At 49.5% G+C, this 14,776-nt stretch overlaps 1 protein-coding gene across 1 annotated transcript in view; it reads right to left on the bottom strand.

The window, feature by feature from the left end:
- The window catches only part of LOC148442117 (programmed cell death protein 4-like), a 332,847-nt gene that overhangs the window by 149,704 nt on the left and 168,367 nt on the right, over positions 1-14,776 (bottom strand). The window contains exon 3 of the mRNA XM_088464215.1: positions 9,258-9,355. Within this exon, the coding sequence (XP_088320341.1) occupies positions 9,258-9,355 (98 nt within the window). The remainder of the gene's footprint in view (positions 1-9,257; positions 9,356-14,776) is intronic.

Here is a 14,776-nt window from a genome sequence, read left to right as displayed (position 1 = left end):
GGAGGATGTTACAGGTCAGAAAAGAGACAGATCACCTGGTCCCTGGCTGCCAGACACAGGCTCAGCACATCATGTGATGGCAGAGAGGTAGGAGGATGTTACAGGTCAGAGAAGAGACAAATCACATGGTCCCTGGCTGCCAGACACAGGCTCTCAGCACATCATGGAATGGCAGAGGGGTAGGAGGATGGGGAGGATGTTACAGGTCAGAGAAGAGACAAATCACATGGTCCCTGGCTGCCAGGCAGTCTCTCAGTACATCATGTGATGGCAGAGGGGTAGGAGGATGGGGAGGATGTTACAGGTCAGAGAAGAGACAAATCACATGGTCCCTGGCTGCCAGACACAGGCTCTCAGCACATCGTGTGATGGCAGAGGGGTAGGAGGATGGGGAGGATGTTACAGGTCAGAGAAGAGACAGATCACATGGTCTCTGGCTGCCAGACACAGGCTCTCAGCACATCATGTGATGGCAGAGGGGTAGGAGGATGGGGAGGATGTTATAGGTCAAAGAAGAGACAAATCACTTGGTCCCTGGCTGCCAGACACAGTCTCTCAGCACATCATGTGATGGCAGAGGGGTAGGAGGATGAGGAGGATTTTATAGGTCAAAGAAGAGACAAATCACTTTGTCCCTGGCTGCCAGACACAGTCTCTCAGCACATCATGTGATGGCAGAGGGGTAGGAGGATGGGGAGGATGTTACAGGTCAGAGAAGAGACAAATCACATGGTCCCTGGCTGCCAGACACAGTCTCTCAGTATATCATGTGATGGCAGAGGGGTAGGAGGATGGGGAGGATGTTACAGGTCAGAGAAGAGACAAATCACATGGTCCCTGGCTGCCAGACACAGGCTCTCAGCACATCATGTGATGTCAGAGGGGTAGGAGGATGGGGAGGATGTTACAGGTCAGAGAAGAGACAGAATATATGGTCCCTGGCTGCCAGACACAGGCTCTCAGCACATCATGTGATGGCAGAGGGGTAGGAGGATGGGGAGGATGTTACAGGTCAGAGAAGAGACAGATCATGTGGTCCCTGGCTGCCCGACACAGGCTCTCAGCACATCATGTGATGGCAGAGGGGTAGGAGGATGAGGAGGTTGTTATAGGTCAGAGAAGATACAAATCACATGGTCACTGGCTGCCAGACACAGGCTCTCAGCACATCGTGTGATGGCAGAGGGGTAGGAGGATGAGGAGGATGTTACAGGTCAGAGAAGAGACAAATCACATGGTCCCTGGCTGCCAGACACAGGCTCTCAGCACATCGTGTGATGGCAGAGGGGTAGGAGGATGGGGAGGATGTTACAGGTCAGAGAAGAGACAGATCACATGGTCTCTGGCTGCCAGACACAGGCTCTCAGCACATCATGTGATGGCAGAGGGGTAGGAGGATGAGGAGGATGTTACAGGTCAGAGAAGAGACAAATCACATGGTCTCTGGCTGCCAGACACAGGCTCTCAGCACAACATGTGATGGCAGAGGGGTAGGAGGATGGGGAGGATGTTACAGGTCAGAAAAGAGACAAGTCACATGGTCACTGGCTGCCAGACACAGGCTCTCAGCACATCATGTGATGGCAGAGGGGTAGGAGGATGGGGAGGATGTTACAGGTCACAGAAGAGACAGATCACATGGTCCCCGGCTGCCAGACACAGGCTCTCAGCACATCATGCGATGGCAGAGGGGTAAGAGGATGGGGAGGATGTTACAGGTCAGAGAAGAGACAAATCACATGGTCCCTGGCTGCCAGACACAGGCTCTCAGCACATCATGCGATGGCAGAGGGGTAAGAGGATGGGGAGGATGTTACAGGTCAGAGAAGAGACAAATCACATGGTCCCTGGCTGCCAGACACAGGTTCTCAGCACATCATGTGATGGCAGAGGGGTAGGAGGATGGGGAGGATGTTACAGGTCAGAGAAGAGACAAATCACATGGTCTCTGGCCGCCAGACACAGGTTCTCAGCACATCATGTGATGGCAGAGGGGTAGGAGGGGGAGGATGTTAAAGGTCAGAGAAGAGACAGATCACATGGTCCCTGGCTGCCAGACACAGGCTCTCAGCACATCATGTGATGGCAGAGGGGTAGGAGGATGAGGAGGATGTTACAGGTCAGAGAAGAGACAAATCACATGGTCTCTGGCTGCCAGACACAGGCTCTCAGCACAACATGTGATGGCAGAGGGGTAGGAGGATGGGGAGGATGTTACAGGTCAGAAAAGAGACAAATCACATGGTCACTGGCTGCCAGACACAGGCTCTCAGCACATCATGTGATGGCAGAGGGGTAGGAGGATGGGGAGGATGTTACAGGTCACAGAAGAGACAGATCACATGGTCCCCGGCTGCCAGACACAGGCTCTCAGCACATCATGCGATGGCAGAGGGGTAAGAGGATGGGGAGGATGTTACAGGTCAGAGAAGAGACAAATCACATGGTCCCTGGCTGCCAGACACAGGCTCTCAGCACATCATGTGATGTCAGAGGGGTAGGAGGATGAGGAGGATGTTACAGGTCAGAGAAGAGACAGATCACATGGTCCCTGGCTGCCAGACACAGGCTCTCAGCACATCATGTGATGGCAGAGGGGTAGGAGGATGAGGAGGATGTTACAGGTCAGAGAAGAGACAGATCACATGGTCCCTGGCTGCCAGACACAGTCTCTCAGCACATCATGTGATGGCAGAGGGGTAGGAGGATGAGGAGGTTGTTATAGGTTAGAGAAGATACAAATCACATGGTCACTGGCTGCCATACACAGTCTCTCAGCACATCATGTGATGGCAGAGGGGTAGGAGGATGGGGAGGATGTTACAGGTCAGAGAAGATACAAATCACATGGTCCCTGGCTGCCAGACACAGGCTCTCAGCACATCATGTGATGGCAGAGGGGTAGGAGGATGGGGAGGATGTTACAAGTCAGAGAAGATACAAATCACATGGTCCCTGGCTGCCAGACACAGGTTCTCAGCACAACATGTGATGGCAGAGGGGTAGGAGGATGGGGAGGATGTTACAGGTCAGAAAAGAGACAGATCACCTGGTCCCTGGCTGCCAGACACAGGCTCAGCACATCATGTGATGGCAGAGAGGTAGGAGGATGTTACAGGTCAGAGAAGAGACAAATCACATGGTCCCTGGCTGCCAGACACAGGCTCTCAGCACATCATGGAATGGCAGAGGGGTAGGAGGATGGGGAGGATGTTACAGGTCAGAGAAGAGACAAATCACATGGTCCCTGGCTGCCAGGCAGTCTCTCAGTACATCATGTGATGGCAGAGGGGTAGGAGGATGGGGAGGATGTTACAGGTCAGAGAAGAGACAAATCACATGGTCCCTGGCTGCCAGACACAGGCTCTCAGCACATCGTGTGATGGCAGAGGGGTAGGAGGATGGGGAGGATGTTACAGGTCAGAGAAGAGACAGATCACATGGTCTCTGGCTGCCAGACACAGGCTCTCAGCACATCATGTGATGGCAGAGGGGTAGGAGGATGGGGAGGATGTTATAGGTCAAAGAAGAGACAAATCACTTGGTCCCTGGCTGCCAGACACAGTCTCTCAGCACATCATGTGATGGCAGAGGGGTAGGAGGATGAGGAGGATTTTATAGGTCAAAGAAGAGACAAATCACTTTGTCCCTGGCTGCCAGACACAGTCTCTCAGCACATCATGTGATGGCAGAGGGGTAGGAGGATGGGGAGGATGTTACAGGTCAGAGAAGAGACAAATCACATGGTCCCTGGCTGCCAGACACAGTCTCTCAGTATATCATGTGATGGCAGAGGGGTAGGAGGATGGGGAGGATGTTACAGGTCAGAGAAGAGACAAATCACATGGTCCCTGGCTGCCAGACACAGGCTCTCAGCACATCATGTGATGTCAGAGGGGTAGGAGGATGGGGAGGATGTTACAGGTCAGAGAAGAGACAGAATATATGGTCCCTGGCTGCCAGACACAGGCTCTCAGCACATCATGTGATGGCAGAGGGGTAGGAGGATGGGGAGGATGTTACAGGTCAGAGAAGAGACAGATCATGTGGTCCCTGGCTGCCCGACACAGGCTCTCAGCACATCATGTGATGGCAGAGGGGTAGGAGGATGAGGAGGTTGTTATAGGTCAGAGAAGATACAAATCACATGGTCACTGGCTGCCAGACACAGGCTCTCAGCACATCGTGTGATGGCAGAGGGGTAGGAGGATGAGGAGGATGTTACAGGTCAGAGAAGAGACAAATCACATGGTCCCTGGCTGCCAGACACAGGCTCTCAGCACATCGTGTGATGGCAGAGGGGTAGGAGGATGGGGAGGATGTTACAGGTCAGAGAAGAGACAGATCACATGGTCTCTGGCTGCCAGACACAGGCTCTCAGCACATCATGTGATGGCAGAGGGGTAGGAGGATGGGGAGGATGTTATAAGTCAAAGAAGAGACAAATCACTTGGTCCCTGGCTGCCAGACACAGTCTCTCAGCACATCATGTGATGGCAGAGGGGTAGGAGGATGAGGAGGATGTTATAGGTCAAAGAAGAGAGAAATCACTTGGTCCCTGGCTGCCAGACACAGTCTCTCAGCACATCTTGTGATGGCAGAGGGATAGGAGGATGGGGAGGATGTTACAGGTCAGAGAAGAGACAGATCACATGGTCCCTGGCTGCCAGACACAGTCTCTCAGCACATCATGTGATGGCAGAGGGGTAGGAGGATGGGGAGGATGTTACAGGTCAGAGAAGAGACAAATCACATGGTCCCTGGCTGCCAGACACAGTCTCTCAGTATATCATGTGATGGCAGAGGGGTAGGAGGATGGGGAGGATGTTACAGGTCAGAGAAGAGACAAATCACATGGTCCCTGGCTGCCAGACACAGGCTCTCAGCACATCATGTGATGTCAGAGGGGTAGGAGGATGGGGAGGATGTTACAGGTCAGAGAAGAGACAGAATACATGGTCCCTGGCTGCCAGACACAGGCTCTCAGCACATCATGTGATGGCAGAGGGGTAGGAGGATGGGGAGGATGTTACAGGTCAGAGAAGAGACAGATCACGTGGTCCCTGGCTGCCCGACACAGGCTCTCAGCACATCATGTGATGGCAGAGGGGTAGGAGGATGAGGAGGTTGTTATAGGTCAGAGAAGATACAAATCACATGGTCACTGGCTGCCAGACACAGGCTCTCAGCACATCGTGTGATGGCAGAGGGGTAGGAGGATGAGGAGGATGTTACAGGTCAGAGAAGAGACAAATCACATGGTCCCTGGCTGCCAGACACAGGCTCTCAGCACATCGTGTGATGGCAGAGGGGTAGGAGGATGGGGAGGATGTTACAGGTCAGAGAAGAGACAGATCACATGGTCTCTGGCTGCCAGACACAGGCTCTCAGCACATCATGTGATGGCAGAGGGGTAGGAGGATGGGGAGGATGTTATAAGTCAAAGAAGAGACAAATCACTTGGTCCCTGGCTGCCAGACACAGTCTCTCAGCACATCATGTGATGGCAGAGGGGTAGGAGGATGAGGAGGATGTTATAGGTCAAAGAAGAGAGAAATCACTTGGTCCCTGGCTGCCAGACACAGTCTCTCAGCACATCATGTGATGGCAGAGGGATAGGAGGATGGGGAGGATGTTACAGGTCAGAGAAGAGACAGATCACATGGTCTCTGGCTGCCAGACACAGGTTCTCAGCACATCATGTGATGGCAGAGGGGTAGGAGGATGGGGAGGATGTTACAGGTCAGAGAAGAGACAAATCACATGGTCTCTGGCCGCCAGACACAGGTTCTCAGCACATCATGTGATGGCAGAGGGGTAGGAGGGGGAGGATGTCACAGGTCAGAGAAGAGACAGATCACATGGTCCCTGGCTGCCAGACACAGGCTCTCAGCACATCATGTGATGGCAGAGGGGTAGGAGGAGGGGGAGGATGTTACAGGTCAGAGAAGATACAAATCACATGGTCCCTGGCTGCCAGACACAGGCTCCCAGCACATCATGTGATGGCAGAGGGGTAGGAGGAGGGGGAGGATGTTACAGGTCAGAGAAGAGACAGATCACATGGTCCCTGGCTGCCAGACACAGGCTCTCAGCACATCATGTGATGGCAGAGGGGTAGGAGGGGGAGGATGTTACAGGTCAGAGAAGAGACAGATCACATGATCCCTGGCTGCCAGACACAGGCTCTCAGCACATCATGTGATGGCAGAGGGGTAGGAGGATGAGGAGGATGTTACAGGTCAAATAAGAGACAAATCACATGGTCCCTGGCTGCCACACACAGGCTCTCAGCACATCATGTGATGTCAGAGGGGTAGGAGGATGAGGAGGTTGTTATAGGTCAGAGAAGATACAAATCACATGGTCACTGGCTGCCAGACACAGGCTCTCAGCACATCATGTGATGGCAGAGGGGTAGGAGGATGAGGAGGTTGTTATAGGTCAGAGAAGATACAAATCACATGGTCACTGGCTGCCAGACACAGGCTCTCAGCACATCATGTGATGGCAGAGGGGTAGGAGGATGGGGAGGATGTTATAGGTCAGAGAAGATACAAATCACATGGTCCCTGGCTGCCAGACACAGGCTCTCAGCACATCATGTGATGGCAGAGGGGTAGGAGGATGGGGAGGATGTTACAGGTCAGAGAAGATTCAAATCCCATTTACCTGCCTGTAGGACCTGTACAAGAAAGTCAATTATTACATATATGTGTCTGCTGGTGTGGGACCTGTACATGGAAGTCAGTTATTACATATATGTGTGTGCTGGTGTGGGACCTGTATATGGAAGTCAGTTATTACATATATGTGTGTGCTGGTGTGTTACCTGTACATGGCAGTCAGTTATTACATATATGTGTTTTGCTGGTGTGGGACCTGTATATGGAAGTCAGTTATTACATATATGTGTGTGCTGGTGTGTTACCTGTACATGGCAGTCAGTTATTACATATATGTGTTTGCTGGTGTGAGTCCTGTACATGGCAGTCAGTTATTACATATATGTGTGTGCTGGTGTGGGACCTGTATATGGAAGTCAGGTATTACATATATGTGTGTGCTGGTGTGTGACCTGTACATGGCAGTCAGTTATTACATATATGTGTTTGCTGGTGTGGGACCTGTACATGGAAGTCAGTTATTACATATACGTGTCTGCTGGTGTGGGACCTGTAAATGGAAGTCAGTTATTACATATATGTGTTTGCTGGTGTGGGACCTGTACATGGAAGTCAGTTATTACATATATGTGTCTGCTGGTGTGGTACATGTACATGGAAGTCAGTTATTACATATATGTGTCTGCTGGTGTGGGACCTGTACGTGGAAGTCAGTTATTGAGGGGTGAATAGCTTAGGAATTCCCCATCCTCTCTCTCCCCTTACACATATATCAGACATGTGGGTCCCTCTTTCTAATGCTGGCCATACACGGGACGATTGTTAACACGATTTTGGCATTTTCTACAGGTTGGACAGACCAATCGTTTGCAAATAGTTGTATTTTGAGTCTTCTGTGACTCCGATGCGCGTCCATGACGTCGTCTAGTTGGATCGCAGATCAGATGGTTTTGCAGAGAGATCTCAACTGATCGTGTACGATGTGATACACTTCTATGCATCTTATCCTATGATCTTAATGATCTATCGTATACCATGTGACCACATCTTATCCTATGATCTTAATGATCAATCGTACACCATGTGACCACATCTTATCCTACGATCTTAATGATCCATCGTACACCATGTGACCACATCTTATCCTACGATCTTAATGATCTATCGTACACCATGTGACCACATCTTATCCTACGATCTTAATGATCTATCTTACACCATGTGACCACATCTTATCCTACGATCTTAATGATCTATCGTACACCATGTGACCACATCTTATCCTACGATCTTATTGATCTATCGTACACCATGTGACCACATCTTATCCTACGATCTTAATGATCCATCGTACACCATGTGACCACATCTTATCCTACGATCTTAATGATCCATCGTACACCATGTGACCACATCTTATCCTACGATCTTAATGATCCATCGTACACCATGTGACCACATCTTATCCTACGATCTTAATGATCCATCGTACACCATGTGACCACATCTTATCCTACGATCTTAATGATCCATCGTACACCATGTGACCACATCGTATCCGACGATCTTAATGATCTATCGTACACCATGTGTGATCCATCGTACACCATGTGACCACATCTTATCCTATCATCATACACCATGTGACCACATCTTATGAAGAATTTCAAGGGAAATCGTACAACTGATCTTACCAAGTTTGAATCTCACCGTGGATGGGGGCCGTAAGCCATGAGCCTATGACTTATGGAGGGTGTGAGAAAGGTCACGAGACTGTGGGGTATATTTACTAAAGTGAGAGATTTTAGAAGTGGAGATGTTGCCCATAGCAACCAATCAAGTTCTATCATCTTCTAGAAGGTGCTAGATAAATGATAAGTAGAATCTGAATGGTTGCTATGGGCAACATCTCCACTTCTAAGAACTCTCACTTTAGTAACTATACCCGAGTCCAATGTCACGCTCTGCACATAATCCCGAACCGCGGTACCAGGGGAAGGAATTAGAGTAACGCACCACCACGAGGCAAAGACCAGCTGGTCTCGCTACAGACCCCCATCCCTCTGCGATGTTAGTACAATCCCCAGTGGCAAACGCAGGATTTCTAGAGGGGGGTTTCCAAATGCTTGATTTGACAGTGAGTGTGGCCAGTCCATGAAGAGGGTAGAATTAGCACTTAACCAGCTTTAAAATGTGTCATACATAGTGTATTGTGTGTCATAATTCCAGCATATACAGTACCAGTTATCACAGTAACCATTAGATGCAGCAGTAGGTCCATCCTGCCTGAGCTGAATGTTTTTATTTTAGATGAGTGCACCATTCCAAGAACATGCAGCACTATTAATATTCTACTATATTACTATTTCTATTGTGGTAATGGTGTGGGCTGGGGAGGGGGGTTTCCAGGCAGACGGAACCCCCCCCCCCCTGCGTTTGCCTATGATCCCTGTAATGTGGGGTTGGGGTCTGGAAGGTGGGGCAGCAGGTAAATGAAATGCAGAAGTGCGGATGGAATTTCACGACAGTAAAATGCCTACGTGTCTTAATGCTCATTCTTACTACAGACATTATTAGGAGCACCCAGCTGTGCCTAATGCTTCCCCCTTATAATAACAGCTCGGTCCTTACCTGGGCAAATTCATCATAATTGGGGTCTCGGGCGTCAGGCTCCTGATAACTGTAGACCTGTCCTGGAGCCCCCCAAACACCCTTCCCACCAGCGCCTCCTGCAGAAGAAAGCAGAGCTGTGACCGGCAATTATCATCTGACTACACAGCCAGGACAATTACATACCACATGTCCTGATGTCACATATTACTTCCACCTGTCCTGATGTCACATATTACTGCCACCTGTCCTAATGTCACATATTACTTCCACCTCTCCTGATGTCACATATTACTTCCACCTGTCCTGATGTCACATATTACTGCCACCTGTCCTAATGTCACATATTACTGCCACCTGTCCTAATGTCACATATTACTGCCACCTCTCCTGATGTCACATATTACAGCCATCTGTCCTGAGGTCACATATTACTGCCACCTGTCCTGATGTCACATATTACTGCCACCTGTCCTGATGTCACATATTACTGCCACCTGTCCTGATGTCACATATTACTGCCACCTGTCCTAATGTCACATATTACTGCCACCTGTCCTGATGTCACATATTACTGCCACCTGTCATGATGTCACATATTACTGCCACCTGTCCTGTCACATATTACTGCCACCTGTCCTAATGTCACATATTACTGCCACTTGTCCTAATGTCACATATTACTGCCACCTCTCCTGATGTCACATATTACTGCCACCTGTTCTAATGTCACATATTACTGCCACCTGTCCTAATGTCACATATTACAGCCACCTGTCCTAATGTCACATATTACAGCCACCTGTCCTGATGTCACATATTACTGCCACCTGTCCTGATGTCACATATTACTGCCACCTGTCCTGATGTCATATATTACTGCCACCTGTCCTGATGTCATATATTACTGCCACCTGTGACACATGACGATAGGTTCTCTCTCCACCGCCTCTACATGGCCGGGCCAAGCTCTCCACTCCATTCTCCTCTCCACTCCAAATAACCGACACACACTGTCCTCTCCACCCCACTCCCCATAACCGGCAAACACTGTCCTCTCCACCCCACTCTACAAAACCGGCACACACTGTCCTCTCCGCCACACTCTCCATAACCGGCACACACTGTCATCTCCACCCCACTTTCCATAACCGGCACACACTGTCCTCTCCGCCCCACTCTCCATAACCGGCACACACTGTCCTCTCCGCCCCACTCTCCATAACCGGCACACACTGTCCTCTCCGCCCCACTCTCCATAACTGGCATATACTGTCCTCTCCACCCCACTCTCCATTACCAGCACACACTGTCCTCTCTGCCCCACTCTCCATAACCGCCACACACTGTCCTCTCCGCCCCACTCTACATAAAAGCCACACACACTCCTCTCCACCCCACTCTCCATAACTAGCATACACTGTCCTCTACACCCCATTCTACATAAAAGCCACACACTGTCCTCTCCACCCCACTCTCCATAACCGGCACACACTGTACTCTCCACCCCACTCTCCATAGCCGCCACACACTGTCCTCTCCACCCCACTCTCCATAACCGTCACACACTGTCCTCTCCACCCCACTCTCCATTACCGGCACACACTGTCCTCTCCACCCCACTCTCCATAACCGCCACACACTGTCCTCTCCACAACCGCCACTCACTGTCCTCTCCACCCCACTCTCCATAACCGGCACACACTGTCTTCTCCACCCCACTCTCCATTACCGGCACACACTGTCCTCTCCACCCCACTCTCCATAACCGGCACACACTGTCCTCTCCGTCACACTCCACTTAACCAGCACACACTGTCCTCTCCACCCCACTCTCCATAACCGGCACACACTGACCTCTCCGCCACACTGTACATAACCGCCACACACTGTCCTCTTCATCCCACTCTCCATAACCGCCACACACTGTCCTCTTCACCCCACTCTACATACCCGAGACACACTGTCTTCTCTACCCCCTCAAGTAACATAGCTATACTTCTCCAAGAAACATGACCATACTACCCCATCTGACATTAACATATGCATGATTCACCATGACCACTAGAATTACCTTACTGTCCATCACTCTAGCCTTCCCGGCTACAAGTAACTCCATCATACAGTGCTCTCCATGACAGCTTCTTAGTACCCAATGTAATAGTCTCATATTACTTAAAATATTTGTCCACATCCTAACTAACATTAATATACTCTCAACGAGCACTTACCACTACATCAACATCACCCTACACTCCATTAGCACTGTCCACTAGACCAACTAACATCATCCTACACTCCATGAGCACATACCTCTACACCAACTAACATCACCCTACACTCCATGAGCACTTACCACTACACCAACATCACCTTACACTCCATTGGCACTTACCACTAGCCCAACTAACATCATCCTACACTCCATGAGCACTTACCACTACACCAACATCACCCTGCACTCCATGAGCACTTACGGCTACACCAACATCACCCTACACTCCATGAGCACTTACCACTACACCAACTAACATCACCTTACACTCCATGAGCACTTACAACTACACCAACATCACCCTACCCTCCATGAGCACTTACCACTAAACCAACATCACCCTACACTCCATTAGCACTTACCGCTAGACCAACTAACATCATCCTACACTCCATGAGCACTTGCCACTACACCAACATCACTCTACACTCTACTGGCACTTACCACTAGCCCAACTAACATCATCCTACAATCCATGAGCACTTACCACTACACCAACATCACCATGCACTCCATGAGCACTTACCACTACACCAACTACCATCACCCTACACTCCATGAGCACTTACCACTACACCAACATCACCCTACACTCTATTGGCACTTACCACTAGCCCAACCAACATCATCCTACACTCCATGAGCACTTACCACTACACCAACATCACCATGCACTCCATGAGCACTTACCACTACACCAACATCACCCTACACTCCATGAGCACTTACCACTACACCAACTACCATCACCCTCAACCATGAGCATTTACCACTACACCAACTTACATCCCCATACACTCCATGGGCACTTACCACTACACCAACATCACCTTACACTCTATTGGCACTTACCACTAGCCCAACTAACATCATCCTACACTCCATGAGCACTTACCACTACACCAACATCACCATGCACCCCATGAGCACTTACCACTACACCAACATCACCCTACACTCCATGAGCACTTACCACTACACCAACTACCATCACCCTACACTCCATGAGCACTTATCACTAGACCAACTAACATCATCCTACAGTCCATGAGCACGTACCACTACACCAACATCACCCTACACTCCATGAGCACTTACCACTACACCAACTAACATCATCCTACAGTCCATGAGCACTTACCACTACACCAACATCACCCTACACTCCATGAGCACTTACCACTACACCAACTTACATCACTTTACACTCCATGAGCACTTACCACTACACCAACTAACCACCCTACACTCCATGAGCACTTACCACTACACCAAATAACATAACCCTACTCTCCATGAGCACTTACCACTACACCAACTAACATCACCCTACACTCCATGAGCACTTACCACTACACCAACATCACCCTACACTCCATGAGCACTTACCACTACACCAACTAACATCACCCTACAATCCATGAGCACTTACCACTACATCAACATCACCCTACACTCAATGAGCACTTACCACTACACCAACATAACCCTACACTCCATGAGCACTTACCACTGCACCAACTAACATCACCCTACACTCCATGAGCACTTACCACTGCACCAACTAACATCACCCTACACTCCATGAGCACTTACCACTACACCAACTAACATCACCCTACACTCCATGAGCACTTACCACTACACCAAATAACATAACCCTACACTCCATGAGCACTTACCACTACACCAACATCACCCTACACTCTATTGGCACTTACCACTAGCCCAACCAACATCATCCTACACTCCATGAGCACTTACCACTACACCAACATCACCATGCACTCCATGAGCACTTACCACTACACCAACATCACCCTACACTCCATGAGCACTTACCACTACACCAACTACCATCACCCTCAACCATGAGCATTTACCACTACACCAACTTACATCCCCATACACTCCATGGGCACTTACCACTACACCAACATCACCTTACACTCTATTGGCACTTACCACTAGCCCAACTAACATCATCCTACACTCCATGAGCACTTACCACTACACCAACATCACCATGCACCCCATGAGCACTTACCACTACACCAACATCACCCTACACTCCATGAGCACTTACCACTACACCAACTACCATCACCCTACACTCCATGAGCACTTATCACTAGACCAACTAACATCATCCTACAGTCCATGAGCACGTACCACTACACCAACATCACCCTACACTCCATGAGCACTTACCACTACACCAACTAACATCATCCTACAGTCCATGAGCACTTACCACTACACCAACATCACCCTACACTCCATGAGCACTTACCACTACACCAACTTACATCACTTTACACTCCATGAGCACTTACCACTACACCAACTAACCACCCTACACTCCATGAGCACTTACCACTACACCAAATAACATAACCCTACTCTCCATGAGCACTTACCACTACACCAACTAACATCACCCTACACTCCATGAGCACTTACCACTACACCAACATCACCCTACACTCCATGAGCACTTACCACTACACCAACTAACATCACCCTACAATCCATGAGCACTTACCACTACATCAACATCACCCTACACTCAATGAGCACTTACCACTACACCAACATAACCCTACACTCCATGAGCACTTACCACTGCACCAACTAACATCACCCTACACTCCATGAGCACTTACCACTGCACCAACTAACATCACCCTACACTCCATGAGCACTTACCACTACACCAACTAACATCACCCTACACTCCATGAGCACTTACCACTACACCAAATAACATAACCCTACACTCCATGAGCACTTACCACTACACCAACATCACCCTACACTCTATTGGCACTTAGCACTAGCCCAACCAACATCATCCTACACTCCATGAGCACTTACCACTACACCAACATCACCATGCACTCCATGAGCACTTACCACTACACCAACATCACCCTACACTCCATGAGCACTTACCACTACACCAACTACCATCACCCTAAACCATGAGCATTTACCACTACACCAACTTACATCCCCATACACTCCATGGGCACTTACCACTACACCAACATCACCCTACACTCTATTGGCACTTACCACTAGCCCAACTAACATCATCCTACACTCCATGAGCACTTACCACTACACCAACATCACCATGCACCCCATGAGCACTTACCACTACACCAACATCACCCTACACTCCATGAGCACTTACCACTACACCAACTACCATCACCCTACACTCCTTGAGCATTTACCATTACACCAACTTACAACACCA

The sequence above is a fragment of the Taudactylus pleione genome, unplaced genomic scaffold (genome assembly GCF_031769625.1).
Source record: "Taudactylus pleione unplaced genomic scaffold, aTauple2 ptg001612l, whole genome shotgun sequence".
NCBI classification, from domain to species: domain Eukaryota; kingdom Metazoa; phylum Chordata; class Amphibia; order Anura; family Myobatrachidae; genus Taudactylus; species Taudactylus pleione.
The sequence above is the reverse complement of the archived record's forward strand: the minus strand, read 5'-3'. Positions and strand labels throughout refer to the sequence as shown.